We start from the raw sequence: 22,141 nt of genomic DNA on the forward strand, positions 1-22,141 counted from the left end.
CACAATTTCTCGAACTCCAGACAGCACAATGCTCGAGATGTCTTGGATTGATTTTTGGTTCTTATCGAGTTGACGCATCAACTCGACGTGGGGAGGGATGCCAGATGCCACGAGACACTGCGACTCGAGCCCACAAATTACAAACAAACGAAGAGATGCCGCTAATCCGGGTTCTACGAACAAGGCGGTGGACAAAAGGGGATGGTTGGGTTGCAGATGGGCCACGAGAAAGTCGTAATGGTATACCAAGCTCGCCAAAAGGAGGCGCAGGACGCCAGACATGTGGTCGTGATGGGCAAAATTTGGAAATAACACTGAGATTGTTTCCAAAACCAGAGGGTTTGGGGCTACAGCAAAATGTGGGGGCAACATGGACAAATCAGCACTGTTGATAGGCAATCCGGCGACTACACGACCAGTAAACTGGTCACCGGCAGCCTCGTAGCGAAAGTAACGTTCCATAACGTTCCCCAAGGACCACCCACACCTCAAGCACACACTCACAATAGACGGACCACCAGTACTCCCAGAGGACACAAACGTGGCAGCTCCTTTTCGAATAGAGTGTGTTCCAATGTCGTTTGGCTTTTTTCCACCGTGTGGAGTTGACAGCATCCGCCCAAGGCTTTTGCCAAATCGGTCCTAATATATCATCGATGAGAATTACTACTACGTAGTAATAACTATATCGGGAACTTATATCTAAATTACTAATAGCTATTAAATGCATAACTTTATTTCTCGAATAGAATAGTAACTATAAATTTATATATTTCTTTCTTGAATAAAATAATTACTACGTTGTACCTTTTGCTTCGCTCCAGGAAACAGATTGCTTGGCAATATTTGGGAATTACAAGCCAAATAAATTGCCAATGCCAAATAGACACACACCTGGGGCTTCAAAGGGTTTGCAAAGCAATGCTTCGGGTCCTTATTTTTCGTTCCTACGACATAAATTAACTAACATATACTAATATATATATATATATATATAACAACGTTACCCTCTTGTGACGTCTTCGTTTTATGAAACACGATTCCAATTGAATCGTCCTCGCATGAAATGTGCTCAAATCTGCATTTTACTAAAATCAGCTAAAACTCGCATAATGAACCCGAGCTAAATTTACCGGATTGTCTCCGTTGATTTCGATCGACACATCAAATTCCATGACAATATGAGGTAGGCATGCGTGAACCGGCAATCAGGCAGGCCCATGCTGATCGCACAGAGGTGCTTAAACAAAAACGTCATTGGCTTCTTGCCCGTGAACTCATTGCTGCCACTTTGTAAGTCTTGGGCTACTGTCTTCCGAATACCTACACACTAGCATTAGGAAAAGTGCAAACCAGTATTAAATAGTTACCAGAGAAAATGACTTTCATATCGATGTTGTATGGCTCAGGCAAGGGAACACCTTGGTCGATGTACAGACTCTTGATGGCGCTGCGATAACCGCTGAGTGCGCCCATTCCGACTCCAGGTGACTTCAAGTGGGAACTGTTCTTCTACTTCTTCGGGTTCGTGCGCTATCGCCTCGGCCGATCGATCCTGTACGCCGTCTCTGGTACACCCATCCAATATCCTCTTTCTCTTCAATGTACGTCATGTTCTTCCCTAAGGCATCATGACAATCCTCATGGGCCGGTCGCGGTCTACGTGCACGACGTTCTTGCACGGTCCAGAAGATGAACGCTAAAAGGTTCTCGTATCCAAACACGCGGAAGTCCAAGGTCTCGTCGTGCCCGTCCGTCTCAGGGTATAGCATCAGCAGCTCCGGCTTCCCGGACGTCAGAGCCCAAAGGACAACTTGCCGTATCCCGGACTTGTGCTTGCTGATATGCGGTTGCGCCGTGCTCCTTCGATGGTGAAAGTACTGTTGGTGCTCATGTTGCTGAATGGGTGTCACTTTACTTTCTATTGGATGACGATATTTCATTTTTAGGGAGTATGATTGGCTCATGATTTCGTAGGAACAGCGCCCCTACGATTTCGTGTTTTTTTCAGCACAAATCAAAATATATAATATTTCAATACAAATACCAGCATAATTTTATTCCTGACTAACAAATTGTAATGGACAAACTGAATTCTGTATTCCTGACTAACAAATTGTAATGGACAAACTGAATTCGTAGGAGAAATGTTCCTACTATTCATCCAATTCTCCTATATAATTCCTACGTATTTCAACTTATGTCAAACGATAAATATTGTCCTCGAAAATAATCGTACTTTCAGTCACTTCTCCGGAGTAGTAATTGTTTCAAGACATATTAATAGTATTGTGCTTTCGAGTGAAATTTCGTGTTGTGGCGTGGTTTCTCGTTGGAATTTAAATCGATTTGATTGGCTACCTCAGGTGAGCTCAAAATTAATAGCCAATCAAAAACTTCTCAAAGAAATTCAACCAATCAGATCGATTGTGGATCGGTTTGGTCGGCGCGGTTCGATTGCACCCCCTCCCCAAATTTGTATCAAATCGACAATATTAGTATTTTTTGCCTTAATAGTCAAATAATTATAGTTTTTTCAAGGCTTTGGTATCACACAAAATATATTTCTTCCGGAATGATACTTTTCATTTCGAGTTTTGCTGTCAACTTGTTCGTATCCGGTCACAATTATCCGGCTCCGAATTTCGTGAAATCAGGACTTCGGATTGTCCTAGTCGTACAACTGGCCCGGCAACCTCAGCTGGCACATTGATCATGAACAAACCTGGAGAGTCGACGACGACGGCGCGGCGCGACGACAAGCCGCGGGAATATTCTTCTTCGTCTCATGGGGAGAAGAAGCGGAGTCGAGAAGATGACAAGAAGATGAATGAAATGGATCGACGCAAGATTCAAAAGTACAAGGACGACAAGCTCAAAGAACGCAAGGACCACACGCGCCGCGTGCTGGAACAGCAAGCACAGGAGAAGCGCCGCGCCCTCCTGGGCAAACAGTCCGAGTTCATCGGCACGCTGGAGTTCCGCAATCAACTGCCCGACCTTCCATTCGACGCCAAGTTCATCCAGTACGCCCACGACGCCGACCGGTTCGTCAAGTACAAGCCGTCGCAGGTCGAACGCGACTACGTGCACGAGTTCTACGTCGAGCAGAACCTCGGTCTGCCGATCGATCTCATTGACCCCGAGAAGTTTGAAGTGCCCGACGTGTCCGAGCGCGCCATGACCAACGTCGACGTCGAACTGCTCAACATGCCCGAAATCATCAGCGGCGCGTCGGCGGCCAAAGCCAAGATCCGTCCGCATGTGCCGTGGTTGCGGCGCTCCGAGTTTATGGGTACCGATCTCAGCGAAGCCGTGCATCAGGTACGATCCGTATCTCGTTCCTCGTCCTCGCGGTCCCAACGTGTATATATCATCATCATCCATCTCATGGTTCGATCCATGTAGTTCAAGAACGAGAGCGAGTTGCAAGTCGAGATTCGCGACAAGAACCAAGCGATGCTGTCTGTCATCATGCAAAAAGACTTGGAGCAGCGCGCGAACGAGTCGTTCGACCTCTGTCCCGCCGCCGACAACATGGTACGATGGTTGAATATGATCGTGTTGCTGCTATATTGACCTTTTACCCAAAATTTGGTTGGCTTTTGTGCTAAATCGCCAAATCTATCGATCGATATCTTCGTTGTACTGGTATATATTTTGTATGTACAAAGGTATCCGGTGGTGATTGATATGTCACACTAATTGAAGTCACACACTAATTCGACGTTGATGAAGGTTGTTTCCTGCAATCTGATTGGCTCAATCCTACTTCTGCCGATGATTGTTCTTGTGTATTTGGTTGTCATTCTACCTTGTCGCATGAAATATAAACACAACCATATCGCATGAAGTTAGTACCGCAGCATCATGACGATGATCCTGTCGTGGCTAGGTGCATCCGCTCAAGGCCGACCTCAAACCCGTCCAAGTGTGGGATGTCTTTCCCGACGAGATCCTATCGAGCAATATTTATTCCATCTTGGTACCTATCTCTTCTCACGTGCCCAAATAATCGTGATATTATTGTGTATCTATCTTATAGTCGTACGATATTTTGCCGTCCACTGACACCCGGGACCCCACCACCCACGACCGCGAGTCGCATGCGCTCCTTCGCAACGTTGTCACTGTGTCGCAGCCGAACGCGGCCGACGTGTTGTTGGGGTCGATTTTGTTTCCATCGACCGGCCACAAGGCCGTGGGCGGCGGCGACACCCACGACTCGGACGAGGATGGCGGCAGTGAAAAGTTCAAGTTCTTTCGGGATTACGTTCTCAACATCAACCACGTACTCTATATATAAACGTCGTCACATATGCCTGCTACTAGTACTTGGTTTGCACTCTAATCGCTTAAGTGTAGTTTCCCAACGACGTTCAGCAACTCATGCTCATGATCAACCCCGACGCAACCTCGGCCACGTACGCCAGTCTGAGCACCAACATCACCCTCAAAAAGACCAAGGTACATACTGTACAAGGAACGATTGAATATGTGACACTGTGCACAGATTGGCGGAGACTCCAAGCGCCGACGGGGGGCGGTGGTGCATCGCCGCGCGTACAACGACGCCGAAGAAGAAAAGCGCACGGAGAGCTTGCTCACTGTTGGTACGAAACGTGGATTATGGTCCTTTTACTCCAAAATTGGTTCGACTTTTGATTCTTTGCCAAATCTATCGTTCGATTCTTTGTCCTGACGTTTGTATGCTAAACTGGTCCAGTGTCACACTAATTTCGCACAAATTCGATGTTGAATTGGTCAAAGAGTGGATGATTTGATTGGCTACTCGATGAGCGTTGTGGGTTTTGATTGGTCGATCATCGATTGCATTCGATTGAGCATCCCACCCAGTTCTATTTCATATCGACATATCTATCTCCATATATTTGTATTGACTTGGGTGGTGTACTGGTTAGGGGGCATTTACGACGAACGATTGAACGGAATGGTGGGCCACGGTGGCCACCACGTCAAGGACGCCCAAGATGACGACGTGGGCAGTCCCGACGTCAGCGAAGAAGACAGTGACTAACTCGACCGTTTCCGTATGCAGCAATGACTACTGGATTAGAAAGAAGGGCTGCTATCAACTACTAATCGACAATCCCCCCCAATTCCCCCCCCCCAACCATCAGAGTGGCTTTACCAGTTAAAAACTCTTAACAAATCTGCGACAGAGTACCATGAGTTAGGCATACTGCCGCTGTTGGCCAAGCCGGCTGCGCACGAGTTTGCACTTGTGGTAGTAGTCCTAAGAATAGCCTCAATCCATCATATCCTCAGCAAGCCTATCGGGATCGTACGCACCACATATTCGTGCTGCGTCATACGTTCAATGTCGGCGTCGGTCACGTTGAGCAACTCGTGCTTGAACCCTTGAACAGTCACGAGTTCGTGGACGTAATGCGGGTCGACGTAATCTTCCTGGCTCGTGTCGCAGTTTTCCCAGTCCTACAACCTCGTCACATATCCAAGCAACAACAACGGCAGACCATGTCAAACCCGTCGTCGTCCATGTCGACACCATAGTCGTTCCATCCATGGCTAGTCGTTGTCGTCGTTGTCTGGCCTCCGCCCGAGTGCTCATCCAGGATGATTTCCGCCTTCATCGCATCATCCTCATCGTCCAAGCGACGGCCGGCGGACGGATCGTCGTCCTTTACATGCAGCTGACTCGTGCCAAACACTGACGCGGGCGGCGCCACGTTGTTTTGCTTGTACTTGGATGCCATGTCGTTGCTCATTTTGCTGCCTTGCAAGTGCGCTGGCAGCGCCTTCACCGCCGACGTCGGCTCCAACTTGACTTCGTTGCGCTACATAAATGTATGATAACTAGGTACTGTTGTGTTTATAGAATGAATCGACACAACCAAATTAAATGTACACAAGAACAATTATCGACAGAAGGATATATTTAGCCAATCAGATATTGCAGGAAACCATATCATCAACATCGAAGTAGTGTGTGCCATAAATTAGTGTGATACACCACCACCACACACCGTTTTACATACAACGTTCAGGACAAAGAATTGATCGAGATAGATTTGGCATATATTGTGCTTTCGAGTGAAATTTCATTGTGTTGTGGTTTCTCGTTGGAATTGAAATCGATTTGATTGGGTACCTCAGATGAGCTCAAAATTATTAGCCAATCAAAACCTTTTCTCAATGAAATTCAACAACCAATCAGATCGATTGTGGATCCGTTTGGTCGGCGAGATTCGATTGCACCCCCTCCCCAAATTTGTATCAAATCGACAATATATATATATCCATGCATGCAGCAATCATAGATATTTGTTGGTTACCGGTTTGTTCTCGGTGGAAATCGACACGACCACTTCCGGGGCCTATATTCGACGGACATTATGAGAACGTTAGCAACCTGCTCTTTTTGAATACAACCTCGTGGGCGTCATGTCGGATGGTTTACAATGGACTGTGTGGTACGTACTCTGTTGCCATACAAGAGGGACATTTGAGGCTCGTTGGCTCGGTTGTTGCCGCCACCACCGCCGCCCCCGCCCGCCCCGCCGCCCCGACCCGCAGGCACGCGAACGCTGTCCCCCCCTCGCCCCGCGGCTCGATTCTCGCTCGGCAAGTTGCTAACACACGATCATTCGATGATCAAACATACAATACACTAGTAATAATAAGTCCGTACGAAGGAAGTGCTTGGCCAGAGTTGAGAAACTCCTGAATCTTCTTCAAGCATTCGTTGATGCTGTCATGCAGGTCTTCCGCTCGGTTCACTTGAGCCGTGTACTAGCATCCACAACAATCCAACATCCGTGTTTATATTATATATATATATATATATATATTTGACTTTACCTTTTTCAAAAGACTTTGGGCACTTTGCAGCCGTTCGTTGTTGTCGCACTATATATATATATATATATATATAGCCACAGCAGTAGCACCAATCAGCCCAAACCGCTCAAATCATATTAGCACAAACAAACACAAGGAGCAACCCACTCGAGTACGTACGTACGTACTTCGAGCAGTTTCGAGTTGCAATGGCCGCAAAAGAACTCGTGGATCTCGGGCGTGAGCAGCTTTTGCGCCTCCAGCGCCGTGTACTCTCGTCCGCAGTCGTCATTGTCGCACCGATACGTTTGTCGTTCGATCTCCAACGACTCGGCTTCCATCAAGTACGTCCGGATAAGGTACAAGCGATACCGCACCACGTCCACAAAGTACTTGTAGTCGATGTACCTGCAATATCAAGTTTGACATGTTGTGGACATTGAGCGACGTACCAATACGTGGCTTTGGACGCCCCGCCCATCTTTTTGTCGTTCAGTTCCTCCCTGTGGTCGTCGTTGATGCATGAGCACGAGGTTACATACGTAGGTAGTAGTTTGAGCGCGTCCGTCACCTCGACACCAGGTGATCGGCTTCGAGGTCGTGGCATATCTTGCGCACTTGCTTCGTCTGCAAGTTCACTGCGTTCCCCATTTCATCGTCCTAGTTACCATCCAGTTTGAGATCGCCAACCAAGTGTGTAGTAGTATGTGATGCTGCCGTCGTCTGGTCCCTACCTTGAGGTACTTTTCTCGAATCAAAGCCTCTAGCACGACAACATGCTCATCTGCATAGAACGCCCTACGACAGCACCATCCACCACTCCTTCAGTGATCTAGTCCTGCACATCTCGTCGGAGGCAGATGTACCGGCCGACAATCTTGACCAAGTTCTCCACGGCCTGCGCCATCACTAGCGTCTCGTTTTTTTGGATTGTGCGAACTTGACCAACGTATTTTATTTTGCCCTGGGTAAAAAATGTTTTTTTTACCACAAAAAAAGTATTTTTGCAAAAAAAAGCATCGTTTTCGAGTGAAATTTCGTGTTGTGGCGTGGTTTCTCGTTGGAATTTAAATCGATTTGATTGGCTACCTCAGATGAGCTCAAAATTATTAGCCAATCAAAACCATCTCAATGAATTTCAACCAATCAGATCGATTGTGGATCAGTTTGGTCGGCGCGATTCGATTGCACCCCCTCCCCAAATTTGTATCAAATTGACAATATTTTCGAGATTTGAATTTGTACAAACACTCGACGTATCACCGACCCTGGAGCAAGACATCGCGCCAAGGGACGCCGCGACGAAGTGCGTCGATGCAGGTAAACTCGTGATGCAGCAACTGCGCAAGGATCGCAGAGTCAGGGTCGTCGGACAGAGGTCGTTCGTTGAAGCGAACGTACCCCTCGGGGGACTCGATGTCGTAAACGTCGATGTGATAGGCAAGGCAGAGCAGCTGGGCATCTTGGATACGAGGGAAGCCAATGATTCGCACAAGGTCGGCGAGAGGGAACTTGTCGTGTTTCGTGTACGCTTTCGACAGGATGCGAAGGTGGTGACGATACCGGGTGGCGAGCTGTCCGAAGCGAATGGCGCGATGGAGGATGTGTTGTTCGTCACCCCCATGACTCGTTGGGAACGACGTCGTGCCGCGAAACCACGACCACAGTGCCCGCGCATCGTTCGAATGCATGTACACGTCCCGAAGGGTCAAGGAGAATCCAGCATTGTCCATGTGGAGGAGGACGTAATACTTTTCAAACTCGAGCGACGTCCCTTTGAGCTGGCCCAATAGTGAGTGCATTTGGTCCTCTAGCAAGTGGCGCAAGGACTCGAACGACACATTTCCTTCCGCGGTGCTATGTCGCAACACACATTGGGCAACGAGGTAAAACCGTGCGATGGGATGGAGAATCGACACCGGGGCTTCTTCTTGCAGCACTAAGTCTGTGCGAATAGCTCGGAAGCGATCGTCTAGGAAATGATACAAGTCCAAAGGCAGCTCCAGCTCCGATGGCAAGAGCGACAGCAAATGGTGCGTGGTTTCCAGGAGTACCGGCACGGGCCGGACGTCACCAGGGTTGATAATCGTTCCCGCGGCCGACCGTCGATACCGCTTCACAGGTCCCCCATAGGGCGGGCGTTCGTACTTCCTACATAGAATCATGTCATGTCTACATCATGTCGCGATCTTTACGAGAGTTCATGATGCTCCAAGCGCTCCTTGGCCTCCTTGGATGGGCACATGCGGGTGCAACATCCTCGCATCCTAGGTGCCAGAATACGAAAATGAGGCTTCGCATCCGGATTTCCCGGATATACGACGTCGTGATTGGTCAGCTTTGAAGAATGTAGGTTCGTTCCCAAGCGTGCCTTTGTCCAAATCCCCAGATCCGCTTTATACATGACCGACCTGTACGTGAACGACACAAGCCGCGTTTGCAGCCAACCTGTCCAGGTAACCTCATGCCCCCACGACATGTCGCCGAACTCCTTCTCTGTATGCATGTAGGTCGTCGGCGTAGCCCGCGAGTCGGCGCTTGCATGGTCTGCCAACGGCAACCGATTGGCATTCGTGTCGGGGAACAGCGCCATATTTATCGCGCGTCTCGACAACCAGGGAACGAATGGCGTGGTCTTGGAGAAAGTAATCCCCCTCTTCAAGAAAGACGTCCACGCTCTCCTCTTTTTCCCCGACAACGAAGACATGCTCGTGGTGGTGGGCCACGAAGGCATTTCGACTGTGGACGTGTCCGCCGGCGACATTGTGTTCCGGGTACGTCCTGGCAAAGAAAACAATCACGAGAGCGACGTCACTTGCGCCACGTGGCTCTACGGCGGCTCGCTCTTGGCCACGGGGTCCAAGGACGCGAACATCAAGGTGTGGATCCGCGACGCCACGCAAACCAACGAGTGGACGTGCTTGGAAACAATCACGGGACACAAGGCTCCGCTCATGGCGCTCGAGTTCAACCTGTTCACGAACTCGTTGTTCTCAAGTGGTCGGGACAGTTCCGTCAAGCATTGGGACGTGCGCAGCTTGCATCCGTCTTCGATCGCCAAGCGCCGCGACGACGGCAGCATCGCGTGTCCGATCCTGTCGTCCATGGACGGCCACCAGGGCGACGTGATTGCGCTCACCGCGTCCTCGAACGGCAAGCACTTGTTCTCCGGCGCCCGCGACAACAGGTACTGTACACAAAAGTGTTTGGATCACTCGTTGACATTGAGGGTTAGCATCAAGGTATGGCACGTGGGGCAACATCGGGAGCTCCGCACGATCAAAGGACACGCGGGTGACGTCCGCCGCATGATCCTCATGGCGAACGACGAGTACATGTACTCTGCGTCCGTGGACGGCACGGTGCGCCTCGTCAAGCTGCTGCAGATCGACGGCGACGACGACCGCATCTTGTCGGCGGAAGATTTGGAACGGGATCGGGAGGTGGCCGACAAGTTGGCGCTGGAAGAGATCCTCGGGCTCGGGAACAAGGCGTTGGCGAGCGCGGGCAACGGTCCGTCCGGCGTGGCCGCGGGTGCCCTCGGGCTCGAAACGGATCAAGTGCTGGCGTCGATCTCAGCGCATGACCAAAACGTGTTCCGAATGGAAGTGAACCCGGTGAAGCCGCTCATGGCGACGGCCGGGAACCACGAGATTCACATCTGGGACATCTCAAACCTGGCCAAACCAGTTCGCATCAACGAGTTTGTCGGCCACACGAACGGCGTGACCCAACTCAACCTCGTTCACGACGATCAGCATCTCATCAGCGGCTCCCTTGACGGACGCATCCACCTGTACAACGTCGACACGCTGCACCGCGAGTCCAAGCTGGACGTGATCGGCGCCGTGGGGGCCACGGTGCTCACTCCAGACAACCGCGTGCTGTTTTGCTCGGGCAACGACTACGACATCCGCGGCTACTGGACGCATGACAACGTGCTCGTGTCGCAGTGTGTCGTCGAGCTGACTGGGCACTGCGGCAAAGTGTACTGCCTTGCCATCTCCCCCGACGGGTCTACGCTCGTCAGTGGTGCCCACGACTACAGGTATATATATATATATATATACCCATTCACTTTGGTCCAATTGTGATATCTATGATGATTATGCCGGCGTGTTTCATGAAAAAAACATATGCTGTCGTGCTTGGGGTTGTTTACGCCGGCGTGTTCCATGTTGTACATTGTTGGTTGATTCTGCCGGCGTGTTTTCCATGCGTGTGACATGGTTCCTCTGTAATACATTGTCTCATGGTGTCCTAGCTTGTGCGTGTGGTCGTTGAACTCGTTTACGCAAACATACCAAGGGGCGAACGCGCCCTTGTTGGCTGGCGAAGAAGAAGTCAAGTCGCTGACCCCGTCCAAGCGCGTCGAAAGCCCCCACGAAGGCCATGTGTTCGACTTGGCGTTCAGCTCGCCGGCGTCGGGCGGAGAACACCCGCGGTTGGCGTCGTGTGGCAACGACCACTCGATCAAAATCTGGCGGTTGAATGGCCGGTCGTTGTCGGAAGTGGCGCATCTGCGCGACGCGCACGCCAGCGCCGTGAGTTGTTTGGCGTGGGGGCGGCTTGCGTCGAGCTCGCTGCTGTTTTCCGGAGGCTGGGACCAAACGGTCAAGGTGTGGGACCTCTCGAACGAGTCCCGCGCCCCGTCCGGACCTGTTGGCACCCTTCAAGGCCACAAAGGTATTGTCTATTTCACGTTGTTGGCAGTGATTGACATGTATGGCGGTTTTACTGTAGGTCGGTTGTCGAAACTGCGCGTGTCCAACGATGGATCGGTGCTCGTGTCGACGTCGGCGGACGGCGTGGCCATGCTGTGGCAGGCGACCGCTCCGTTCCAGCTGCTGTGCACGTATGTTGGCACGGACGACGGCGGCATCAGTAGCTTAGCCATGGGCCAGAGCATCTTTGCCACGGGGTACGATGACGGCATGATCAAAGTGTGGCCGCTCATGGCGACCAACGGCGCGGTGCCCAACGACTACGCCGACTTGTTTTTGACGCAGGAAGACGTCGCGCGGGTGGCGGAAGAGAACGAGGCCAAGGAAAAGCACTTGGCCAAGACCCAACAGCGCAAGAAGTCGGGGTTCCTTCCCAACGCCAAGGCGCCGCAACTGCTCTAATAGCTAGTCCTGATGTACAAGTCGGACTGTCCATATATTTTTTGAATACAATTGTTTGTTACTGTTGAATGGACTTGTCAAATAGATTGGTATATGTAAAAGGGCAGATCGATACCTACATACGCTGCTATAGTATCGTTGGAGTGTCATATGGTACTAGTGTAGTGCTATGGAGGAATACATCAACGCCGTCGACAACGGCCGGCTTCGCTGGACGAGCATGTGTCGACGAGTGAACAACCAACGAAGGCGGTCACGAAGCCAGGCACGTTTAGGTACTACTAGTACTACTAGTTGCCAGTCACTATGCACTGTTGGACACGCCAACGGCAATGCCGAGCAACACGGCGAGGATTGCATGACGATGGGACACGACAATCGGCTCGAAGTGTTTGATGTCGCGACTGTACCCCATGCTTCCAGGGGCAATCTCGACAAGTCCAGCCACCCAAAGCGGCCGGATCAGTGGACCAAGTCACGAGCTCCAAGAAACATGCTGTCGTTTCAGAGGCAGGTACCCCATTGCGCACGGCACGATGGAATGTCATACATACAAGGCCTGGCTTGGCGATACGAAGGAGCCCTCCGAGTTTGGGGAGACAGATGGACGCTGACCGTCCAACACAAATTGAGCAGCGGGGACGGACGATCGTGAGGACACAACGCAACACCAAGAGACGAAATCGTGCAGAAGCTGCAGAGTCCCAGCAAAGACCCGACCATAGGCACAGCAGTAGTCGAAGTTGCCATGATACTGTAAGACAGAGTTTAATCCTTTTGAAATCAATTTTAATCCTTTTGAAATCAATGGCTTGGTAATTCGCTGATTGGACAGAAAAGTAGATATAACGTTATTGCTAATTTGCTGATTGGAAGAAAGACACACCGCATCTGCAGTCACCCACACTTGAGTACATTAATCGGAAAAGAGAGCGATGATAAGTCGGAGCCGTCGCCTAACTGTACTACGAAATACTTCACGTGTGCTGCTCGACGGCTTGGTTCACTTCCCATTCACGTTGCGGTGTTCGAAAGCATCGCTTGCCGCGACCTATCAATCGTCCCGGGGTTTCGGGGTTCCCGATAACACTCGTGAGTTTACAGTTAGTTTACGGTATACTCGGGAGTAATTACGAGTGTTTTCGAAAATGCATGGCTTGCTCATTCGCTGATTGGACAGAATTGTATTTCGAAACCATGGCATTGCGAATTCGCTGATTGGGCAGAAAGGCTGCATAATGTCCGGTTAAGCGTTCCGAACGAATAACCGGATACGATCTTCAACCAGAAATATCAAAAAGCAATGCCATCGCTGCTGACGCATGACGAACCGGCGGCGGCCTCCGCCGACACCAACCTCAAGTGGCGCGTAGACGTCGTGCTTCACACCAAAGAGCAGACCAACGTCCAAGAACCCAAAGCGTTGGTGGAATTAAGCTCTCAGGAGGTGGGTACAGTACATGAATTGGCTGCGCTCAAACTTGCTTGACCAGGCGGAAGGGAATACCGTGAGAATGCAGATGTCGCGAGCTCAAGTGTCAGAAGTACTTCGCGAATTTGAGAAGATCCAACAACTGATTGACGCCCGCCAAAAGGCAAAGGCTAATTAGGTGCCCGTGATGTCAAAACAGCGGACGACGGAGTTGTCTTTTCGTGGGTTCATGTGTCATTTCCAGTGTTTGGAACATGATACATCATGCAACACATAAAGTTAACCTATCTGCGGTTCGCCACGCCGAGAAATCGAAGACTTACGAGGCCTACACGATGGCCACATTGCAGAGGATGTACAGGTCAGCAGCACGACGCCGCCGCCCTTGGTTAGCCCAATAAAGTTATCTCTCTGCGCGTGGTAGAGGCAAAACACGCTGCGAGAGTTAAAGTTGAGAAGCTAAAAGTATGATCCTATCACGATCGCCACCGATTTCCACACCACGATTCCTTTCTTGGACGGGATTTCCATCTACAGTACTCAGACTATGCAATTAACGTCCATCGCCTCAGCCCTCCACCTTTTGATGGATCTAATTCCATGCCAAGGAGCCATCGAACACGGCAAATATGGCCAACGGAAGCGCAGACCTCAACGGCACGTTGATCACTTGCGAGCCCACGGCATCGCACACGGCCGCATCGGCGTGTCCTGTCGAGCATAAGGAAGCTGACCGACCTGCGCGTGCAAGGGACACGGACGCAAGCGCATATAGGGATATGTGCGCCGAGGGCGCCAGTGGTGATCGTGGACACTCAGTACAGATCTGCACTGAGTCATCTCGTACGAAGTAACTCGCAAAGAGTGTCACTTTCAGCCCAACGAGTGCCCGAAGGTCACTAGGTACATCGAGGTTGTGTATGTAGGATGGACCGGGGTTGTTGTCTGGAAGGGGGTTGGTTACATACACACTCGGACGACAGTGGATACAACCGCTCAGACTTCAAGGCGAGGGAAATCAAGCTTGATTTCAATATAGTATACTGTATTTGTGTTATACTGTGGACATGCTCCACCACTTTAACGTTACAATTCGGTCGGAAATTCAAACACGAGGTCCTTGTCATTGCCGCCGCCGGTGGACGCCGCCGATGCAAACTGCACACACGTGAACATGGTTACATGCCAAGGAGGAGGACGAACAGTACCTTGAGCTGTTGTATCACACCTTGGTTCACGCGTGTCCACTGGACAAACTTTTGGAGCTGGGCGTCACTCAACGGCATGCGGAACAGGTCCACCAAATTCTGCCACGACATATGAGCATGCACAGAGAATGAAAGTGAGGATACATGTGCTACCTACCTCTGTGTTGGGGAAATGTAGCCATTCGTGTACATGCAGCGCGGCAAAGCACTTTTCGACGATCGCAAGGCGCGTCGACTCGTTGTGGATCGCAGGTTGCAGTTGCGCGAGTCGCACGCACTGCGCTTCCGTGAGTCCCAGCACTTGCTTCAAGTCGGCAAACGAGCAGTCGTTTGCCGCCGCCAGGGCTAGCATCCAGCTATCTTCGTTCGCTTGGCGAATCTATCCCTCCATGTTGGTTGCCATCGCCCGATTCCCCGCATCACCACCACCGAAAACCACCACGGTACCTACCGCACAAGCGTTCCGAGAATGCTGCTTCAATAGCACCGACGTCTGCTGGTGTTTCGTGTCCTTGGTCATGTTAACGCTTTGGCGTTGTTCCCCTAACGTTACACCCAAGCAACACATTCTTAGATGATGAGTGATGCGGGATGGAGCGTCGATATATCGATCGGTATACCGCTGAGCGCGTCCACGAGGGTTTGGACGTCGCCTTGTCCAAATCGATGGGCATGGATCTTGGCCAAGATCGTTTCCAGCTCCGACACCTGCGTCTCGTAGGTTTCGACGAGCCCCTTCTTCTTTTTCCGCCGCATTTGCGCAGTCTTTCGGTTGTTGTCGAGGCGCTTCTGGCGCTTCGTCTCCTCTTCCTGCAGCTTTTTGTAGATTGTGAGCAGTTCCTTGTTGTGCATGATGCTTCGAATCTGTTCGTCGCTGATCTCGCTTTCGTCGCGGACAAGGAGCTTGGACAGCACGGCTTTGTCGAGCACAAGGCCGTGGGTGCCGTCGGCAAACGCGTCTGCTGTCATGTCCGAAGAAGGGTGTGCGACGGATGTAAACTTGCTATTGGGGTAGTGGAGTTGGGAGGACGAGGATGATGGGGGCTTCCACCGACCCTGGACGGCCGATGCCGCCAGTTGCTTGCCAGACGGTGGGTCGGTCGCGTCGAAGGAAGACTGTGTTGGTTGTTGTGCAAAGTACGACGATCCATCTGGAGGTACCATCGGCATGTGGGAAGCAGGGATGTACGACGAATCGTCGGAGTACATCATGGACGGTGGTTGGAGGTGCATGGGATGAGGATGGTACGCCATGCGAGATGGCGGAAGCTGCATGGAGGGAGCCGGCTGTGCAAACATCGCCATGTTAGAAGCAGCAAACGTTCCGTTGTTCATTTGGACCGCCGCCGCCGCGACCTGCCGCCGTCGCTGGTGTTCTTGCATCTGCTGTTGCTGCTGGAAAGCATCCATGTCGACTTTTGCTTCGTCAAATGTTGCACTTGGACAATCATATACTAGTATTTATTATCTAGACGAAAGATGATACTATTAATAGAACTCTTTTGGACGAATATACATTATTCAAGTATACTACTCACAATATTTATATCATTTAACGATAATAAAATGATGCTTACTTCGAATACTAATCAATTGATTTTCGTCGTTACACGTAACAGTTAAGCTTACGTCGAAGTAATAATGTTAACGCGATATTCTAGTATTAATACTGCGAAGTATTATTAATACTATTATTAGTGCGTAGGAGTACTGCTACTGTACATATAATATTACTGTAATAGTATGGCATTTCAAAATTATTCCATACCAGTATTAATACCTATTACTATACGTATAGTACAACGCAATACAACGGACCGGTAGTACTTGGTACTACAGTACTATAATATTATTAATAGCTACCGGTAGTTTTAAATACTTACTGTTAGTGCATATTGTTGTGTTTATTCTAAAACTGGAGCGACATGGAGTTTCCTGCAATCTGATTGGCTAAATCCTTGACGATGTCGATTCATTCTATCATTAACGTTGAATTAGTGTATGACTTGAATTAGTGTGATACCAAACAACTTTTTACATACAGTCAGTAACAATGAATCGATCGATACATCCAGATTTGGTGATTCACCACAAAAGGCAATCAAATTTTGGGTAAATGGACAATACTGTAGTACTCCGAGTATCATACTATTAATAGTAAGGGTGGGTCTGGATCACAACCCAATCTTTGCCCAAATAATGTTTCGAAAATTTGGTTCAAAGTAATTCGAAGAATTTGTTGTCATCTACTTCGAAGTATTGTTGACTGTCTGGATCAAACAGATTTCGAATCAACATCGACGATTCTCAGTTCTTGCCAACTTTTAGACAAAAAGTCGCTTGAACCTCTTTTTTATTTTTTGGCGAAAAACGCGATATTTGGCAAAATATTGAATTCTTCAAATTTTGGATCCAGACAGATAATTTTTCATTTTTTGCCGATTTTTTTGGCATCCAGACTCACCCTAAGGGCTGGTCTGGATGCCACCCCATAAAATTATGCCATAAACCGTTTTGGCAAGTCTTCAAAAATTTCCCAAAGTCTCATATTCCATGAAAAAAGGTGAAAAGAAGTATCTACAAAGTTGACTGGATGCCAGTTGAATTATGGAAAAATTATTTGATTTCCGATTGAAGTGCAAGACTTCAACGTGAACACAAACCTCCATAAAAAAGTTGGACCACATCGGCTCCATTTTTTTATGCCAAAAAATACCCAATTCAGAAGAAAATTGTCGTATACTAGTGTGGTATACTAGTAACGTTTTTAACTTTGGTGGCACAAAATCTCGAAAAATGGAAGATTTTGAATATTTGCAGTATTAATACGTGCAATTCATGTAGATACTGTACGCTTCCATATAAAGCGTCTCTATAATAACGAGTTACGCAGTACTACACTACTACACTGTAGTATATATATATTGTGCTTTCAAGCAAGCAAAATTTGGTATTTTCGGTAGATTCGACCAACGACGTCAAATCTACCTGAAATCATCGAGACGTCGATTGAACTAAATATACTCCCTGTGAATCCTGTCAGATACAATGTTGAACTCTGTGCAATGGAGGAGCATGGCAATACACTGGACACTCCTACGATTTGATTGGTCGATATATTTTTATTTCGATAATTTCATTGGCTACTTCGGTCCGTTGATTTACTGTTAATAAAAACGCGTCGATTTTGATTCGTCGATTGGTTTGGCCATGTTGAAATCGAATTATGAATAACATTTCCAATACTATTAATAGTATTGCTCTGCGTAATTTGGCCTGGTGCTACAACTCGATTAGTTAGCGGCAGAAATAAAGTGAGGGTTGCTTTATTTTCCTGAAATGCAGAACTTGGGTTTAGCATTGTTTTCTCGGGCTTATATTATTTTAAACGTCTGGTTGTTTAACAACGGGTAAATACATGAAAAGCACAATACAATACTACAAAACACTACAAAATGAGGGCTACTAGTATTGTTAAGCGTAGTCACGTTCCTAGATTTGTCGTCACATTGTGTTGACAATGCATTGTTCTAATGGTCAAACACTTGAGCTATGGACCAGTCCAGATGGTCGAGGTTGTCCATTTTCGTCTGGTAGCGCAGTTGGCAGTGTGAATCGCGCACGTCCGTCGTCGTCGCGTCGTCGCCCTCCTTGTCCATCGACAGGTGCTCCGTCGTGCGGTAAAGCACATCCATGTACAGGTACTCGTAGTCCTTGGAGATGGTGACGTCATGGAGCGAACACTCGTGGATGTCGAGCTGGGTCAACGCGACCTGCGTGTAGCCATCGGCGTGGTAGGCAATGAATTCCTTCTTGATGGAATCAACACAAGCGCGCGTCATGATGGACTCGAGCAGGGTCTCAGATTTGTAGGTACTCGTGGCGTCATCGGACGCGGCGGCGGCCAAAAAGTCGTGCGAATACATGGTGTGGAACACGAGATCCAATGCAACTTGCGCGCCGTCGAGAAAGTCCGGGAGATCGAACGGGGGATCAAAGTACCGATGGAAGAAGAGAAACATCATCGCTTTCTTGGACTCGGGCATATCTGGGTCAAAGAGGCCGTCTCGGTCCCATTCGTACAGACGTTCCCTGTCATCAAACGCTTCCAACACGGTCTGGAACAGCGTCGCCTTGGGTGGACTCTTCACCGGAGGTTCTGAATTTGACGACGAAAACGATCGACGGTGTGGTGACGAGGATGGCAACAGTGCATTTGAGCACGAAGGTCTTCCCTTTGGAAGCTGTCCTTGGGACGTTCGGGGAACTGCACGGCAATGCGCCAAACCCAACCCGCGGCGAAGCATGAAGCAAACAAACACTTTTTACGCGTGTGTCCAATCACAAACTTATTTCAAGCTGATTGGATTAGGGCCCGTCTGGTAACATTAGAGGGACTTTTCAAGAATCCACACGAATTTTCCAATACAATTTCCCTGAAAATCCTTTGGGGAATATCATGTTGGGAAGGTGCTTTTGCTATAGGAAAAATTCAAATTTAAGCAGAACTGCCGCTGTGTGCGTTGTTGCGGCTCTTCTGGAGCACCTACCGGTAGGGCTCCCAATCTTTAGGCATATCAACAACCCAGTGCATTAGGTGCAATGTGTACAGTTTGTGACCTTGCACCATCCCTATATGCTGTAGTGTGCATTGCGCCGACGTTCAAACATGACCGCTTTAAGGTGGTCGATGAACACTGGGGGATAGGATGTATCTGTTGGCTGGTTTACGTTCGGCTCTATACCACTGCTCGCCTACGATATCCTCGCTCATCTACTAGTGCGTCCTACCTACCGCTCATCTACGTTTGGTGCCGACCATGCATATTCTCATCCATGAAGCGAAAGTGGTTATTTTTTTAGCATGTTCAAGTGTTTTGATTGGCTACTGTGTGTGAAAAGGTATTCCCAGTCAGAAATTCTGACAGAATATATTCATCAAGAAATTCCCAATATAATCAGATCAAAAGGCGTCATCGTGAAACTTTTCAGAAAATATCACGTAGCAAAATCACTCTATTTCAAAAATAATACCAGTATTCCATTTTCTAGCAAAATGGGATTAACCAAAATGCCATTCTCAAAATGGAGGTAAAAGGTCCATTTTGTAATGTGGCCTCTTGAACCTCTTCAACGAGTAAATCCCACGTGGAATTATTGGATTTGGATTAAAACTCTTTACAGTCAAGCAAGACATGTTTCAATTTTGATCAAATTTGTTGAATTCGGCCCCAAAATGGCGTTTTGAGCCTGAATATTGTAATATTTCAGGTTGCCAGACGCACCCTAAAATTAAATTGAAATATATACGTATAGGCAATCCTGAAGTGTGAAATGATATAAGTAGTACGTGTACTTAATTCTAACATTGTATGTATTGTCCTTTCGAGCTAACTTTAAATTTGGTATTTTCGGTAGATTCGACGAAATCGTCGAGCGTCATTTTACTTAAACTAACTATACTCACTGTGACTCCTGTCCCATACAGTACAGCGTTGAACTCTTTGTGAAATGGAGAAGCATGGCAAATGCACCGGATATGACTGTGTTTTGATTGGTCGAAAGGTTGTTTTCGAAAATTTCATTGGCTACTTTGTTCCGTCGATTACTCCGTCGATTCGATTCCATTTTGAAATCGAATTACCAATGCGCATTTTATTAACTGTAAGTACGTACAGTAGTCACACATTATTTCTCGCAAGTTCTCACATTATGTTGAAATTTTAGTGACATACTCACATTTTGTCGATTACCCGGGATGGCAAAGAGAGTTTTTCTTGAACAACCTTGTTATGTCTTGGTGGCATCGACCTACCCAACGCTTGTCACACAATGAAGAACCGTCATCGTTGAAGATTTAAAGTGCGCCGCGAATGCAGCTGTATACAGTGTATCGATAAAATATCGAACCCTCCGTTCTCGTCCAAGTTTACACTCTACGATTCACTGTAACTTGGCCCCTGGGTAGAGTACCCTGTCATCTTCAATGGCTGGCAATTCACACGCCTGGGAATTGAAGCTGGCGCTGTACCGTAGGTAGCAGGCACTCTACTAGCTACCTGTAATTACATACATCGACTACAGTAGACATGCCATGAAACGTGCAAAACAAATTCGAGGCGCGAATTGTAAAAGAGAAATCGGCCCAGGTGCAATGTCAGCTGCATTTTTTCCTAACTGCCAAGATTGCATCAACGAATATCCGAGTGAGCGGGTTGATATAAAAAGTACCGAGATACTACAGTATTAAAGTACACTGTAGTGATATTCGTGTGGTCAGGAAATATACCTGTATGTACTACTGTGACTCCATATTCAACGTCAACCATGCAACGGTATTGCGATGGCTCCCAGTACTATATCCTCTCCATGCATGCGTCAATAGTCGAGATGCTGTATAGCCAACTCGTGCTGACGAAGCACATGTCAGAGGCCAAGCCTGTTGCCCATCCAAAATGCGATCACTGGTGCAGAATCGGCTGGGTCAGATGTCCTATGACGCGTTTTACTGTTAAAAAAGAATGTAATATTCTACATACTGAATATCATACAAATTGGCACACTTCAACGATGTTGAATCGACCAACAGTAAAGTACTTACTGTAACGTTATGGCAATCACATCCGCAGGTTCCATTTTCATTTGTTGCGACCCGACAGCAACATGGCGGATCTTGTCCACGCCGATGCGATGGCCTTGGCCAAAAAGCAATCCAATCACCACAATGAAGCGCACACAAAAGGAGGCCACAAACACCACAAAGGTCAGGATAAGCACAACCTCCACCATGCTCACGGCGACGGGTACACTGCAACTCCCAAGCCTCTTCACCCCGCTGCCGACAGGTAGACCGCTCTCGTCTCAATCCACTTATGCCAGCGTCATCACCACAACGTATACTCTATCCGTAGCACGCTGAAAGTGCTTGTGACACTGTCTCGTCACGGCAGTCGCCGGCCCAACCCGATATCCACGACCCTGTGCCCCAACAACGTCCAGAACTCCGAGTCGTACCACGTGCCTCCGGAACAGTTGACCGAGATTGGCATGGAGCAAATGCGCCTCGCGGGCGAAGAAGTGCGCCGCGAGTACATTGACAACCAAGGGTTTCTCTCAAATTCGATCGGCGGCCCCGAGAACAAGCACTTTGAAACGTACTTTCGATCGGACGCCGCGGACCGGTGTGCCCAAAGCGCGGTTGCGCTCGGGTACGGCCTGTACCCGGACTCGACGGCGCCGGACCAGTACTACCACCAGCCCATTTCCGTGTACATGAACCAGTTGCCGAACGAACACGACTTTGCCGCCCCCAAAGGACCGTGCAAGGCCGTGGCCAATGCGGACATCCACGCGTACTTGGAACCGCGCGCGCTCGAAACCATCCAAGAGCACAAGGCGCTGCTTGAGCAAGTGGGCCAGCTGTGCGGGATCAACGTGTGGGACATCCCGACACTCCCGGACGGCGAAGACCTTGTGACTGGGATCAAGGACATTGCCGACACGTTCACGTTCGACGCGCAGCAAGGTCTGCGCCGTCTCAAGGGTCTCACGGC

At 48.9% G+C, this 22,141-nt stretch overlaps 10 protein-coding genes across 15 annotated transcripts in view; 4 read left to right on the top strand and 6 right to left on the bottom strand.

Moving 5' to 3' along the window:
* H257_04210 (hypothetical protein) overlaps positions 1–282 on the bottom strand; it is a gene marked incomplete at both ends in the record, with an annotated part of 876 nt that extends 594 nt beyond the window's left edge. Inside the window, one exon of the mRNA XM_009828617.1 lies at positions 16–282. Within this exon, the coding sequence (XP_009826919.1) occupies positions 16–282 (267 nt within the window). The remainder of the gene's footprint in view (positions 1–15) is intronic.
* A 652-nt stretch (positions 283–934) lies between these two features.
* H257_04211 (hypothetical protein) lies at positions 935–1,476 on the bottom strand (the record flags this gene model as incomplete). The annotated part of the gene is made up of 3 exons (XM_009828618.1): positions 935–947; positions 1,203–1,323; positions 1,371–1,476. 3 exons carry the CDS (start codon positions 1,474–1,476, stop codon positions 935–937), a joined length of 240 nt encoding a protein of 79 aa, XP_009826920.1.
* A 1,207-nt stretch (positions 1,477–2,683) lies between these two features.
* Positions 2,684–5,323, top strand: H257_04212. Of its 2 annotated transcripts, XM_009828619.1 has the most exons (7): positions 2,684–3,324; positions 3,409–3,540; positions 3,896–3,985; positions 4,046–4,291; positions 4,366–4,467; positions 4,514–4,613; positions 4,923–5,323. In XM_009828619.1, exons 1-7 carry the CDS (start codon positions 2,716–2,718, stop codon positions 5,036–5,038), a joined length of 1,395 nt encoding a protein of 464 aa, XP_009826921.1. In that variant the 5' UTR covers positions 2,684–2,715; the 3' UTR covers positions 5,039–5,323. The 2 variants fall into 2 exon arrangements, with proteins under 2 accessions (XP_009826921.1, XP_009826922.1); XM_009828620.1 differs by having other exon boundaries at positions 4,046–4,467.
* Positions 4,868–7,753, bottom strand: H257_04213 (hypothetical protein). 4 transcript variants are annotated; one of them, XM_009828621.1, is made up of 12 exons: positions 7,689–7,753; positions 7,557–7,620; positions 7,394–7,482; positions 7,275–7,325; positions 7,011–7,230; positions 6,844–6,891; positions 6,674–6,774; positions 6,464–6,614; positions 6,318–6,359; positions 5,499–5,819; positions 5,314–5,457; positions 4,868–5,257 (listed from the first exon to the last, which is right to left on the bottom strand). In XM_009828621.1, exons 1-12 carry the CDS (start codon positions 7,727–7,729, stop codon positions 5,195–5,197), a joined length of 1,335 nt encoding a protein of 444 aa, XP_009826923.1. In that variant the 5' UTR covers positions 7,730–7,753; the 3' UTR covers positions 4,868–5,194. The 4 variants fall into 4 exon arrangements, with proteins under 4 accessions (XP_009826923.1, XP_009826924.1, XP_009826926.1 ...); XM_009828622.1 differs by having other exon boundaries at positions 5,314–5,819; XM_009828624.1 differs by having other exon boundaries at positions 7,275–7,482.
* Positions 7,754–8,013: 260 nt separating this feature from the next.
* H257_04214 (hypothetical protein) lies at positions 8,014–9,097 on the bottom strand. Its single transcript, XM_009828625.1, has 2 exons — positions 9,018–9,097; positions 8,014–8,973 (listed from the first exon to the last, which is right to left on the bottom strand). Exons 1-2 carry the CDS (start codon positions 9,086–9,088, stop codon positions 8,082–8,084), a joined length of 963 nt encoding a protein of 320 aa, XP_009826927.1. The 5' UTR covers positions 9,089–9,097; the 3' UTR covers positions 8,014–8,081.
* A 95-nt stretch (positions 9,098–9,192) lies between these two features.
* On the top strand, positions 9,193–12,017 carry H257_04215 (hypothetical protein). The gene is made up of 5 exons (XM_009828626.1): positions 9,193–9,278; positions 9,333–10,009; positions 10,058–10,870; positions 11,087–11,508; positions 11,566–12,017. The coding sequence occupies exons 1-5, from the start codon at positions 9,225–9,227 to the stop codon at positions 11,946–11,948; spliced, it is 2,349 nt and encodes a 782-aa protein (XP_009826928.1). The 5' UTR covers positions 9,193–9,224; the 3' UTR covers positions 11,949–12,017.
* A 1,218-nt stretch (positions 12,018–13,235) lies between these two features.
* H257_04216 (hypothetical protein) lies at positions 13,236–13,863 on the top strand. Its single transcript, XM_009828627.1, has 2 exons — positions 13,236–13,395; positions 13,442–13,863. The coding sequence occupies exons 1-2, from the start codon at positions 13,252–13,254 to the stop codon at positions 13,556–13,558; spliced, it is 261 nt and encodes an 86-aa protein (XP_009826929.1). The 5' UTR covers positions 13,236–13,251; the 3' UTR covers positions 13,559–13,863.
* A 524-nt stretch (positions 13,864–14,387) lies between these two features.
* On the bottom strand, positions 14,388–16,020 carry H257_04217. Of its 2 annotated transcripts, XM_009828628.1 has the most exons (5): positions 15,209–16,020; positions 15,040–15,131; positions 14,746–14,967; positions 14,589–14,687; positions 14,388–14,538 (listed from the first exon to the last, which is right to left on the bottom strand). In XM_009828628.1, exons 1-5 carry the CDS (start codon positions 15,996–15,998, stop codon positions 14,467–14,469), a joined length of 1,275 nt encoding a protein of 424 aa, XP_009826930.1. In that variant the 5' UTR covers positions 15,999–16,020; the 3' UTR covers positions 14,388–14,466. The 2 variants fall into 2 exon arrangements, with proteins under 2 accessions (XP_009826930.1, XP_009826931.1); XM_009828629.1 differs by having other exon boundaries at positions 14,746–15,131.
* A 1,936-nt stretch (positions 16,021–17,956) lies between these two features.
* H257_04218 (hypothetical protein) lies at positions 17,957–18,928 on the bottom strand. The gene has a single exon (XM_009828630.1). The coding sequence runs from the start codon at positions 18,893–18,895 to the stop codon at positions 18,119–18,121; it is 777 nt and encodes a 258-aa protein (XP_009826932.1). The 5' UTR covers positions 18,896–18,928; the 3' UTR covers positions 17,957–18,118.
* A 2,323-nt stretch (positions 18,929–21,251) lies between these two features.
* Positions 21,252–22,141, top strand: part of H257_04219 (hypothetical protein) — a gene marked incomplete at its 5' end in the record, with an annotated part of 2,980 nt that continues 2,090 nt past the window's right edge. The window contains 2 exons of the mRNA XM_009828631.1: positions 21,252–21,433; positions 21,500–22,131. Coding sequence (XP_009826933.1) covers positions 21,252–21,433; positions 21,500–22,131 — 814 coding nt within the window. The remainder of the gene's footprint in view (positions 21,434–21,499; positions 22,132–22,141) is intronic.

The sequence above is a fragment of the Aphanomyces astaci genome (genome assembly GCF_000520075.1).
Source record: "Aphanomyces astaci strain APO3 unplaced genomic scaffold supercont1.7, whole genome shotgun sequence".
In the NCBI taxonomy this organism is placed as follows: domain Eukaryota; phylum Oomycota; class Saprolegniomycetes; order Saprolegniales; family Verrucalvaceae; genus Aphanomyces; species Aphanomyces astaci.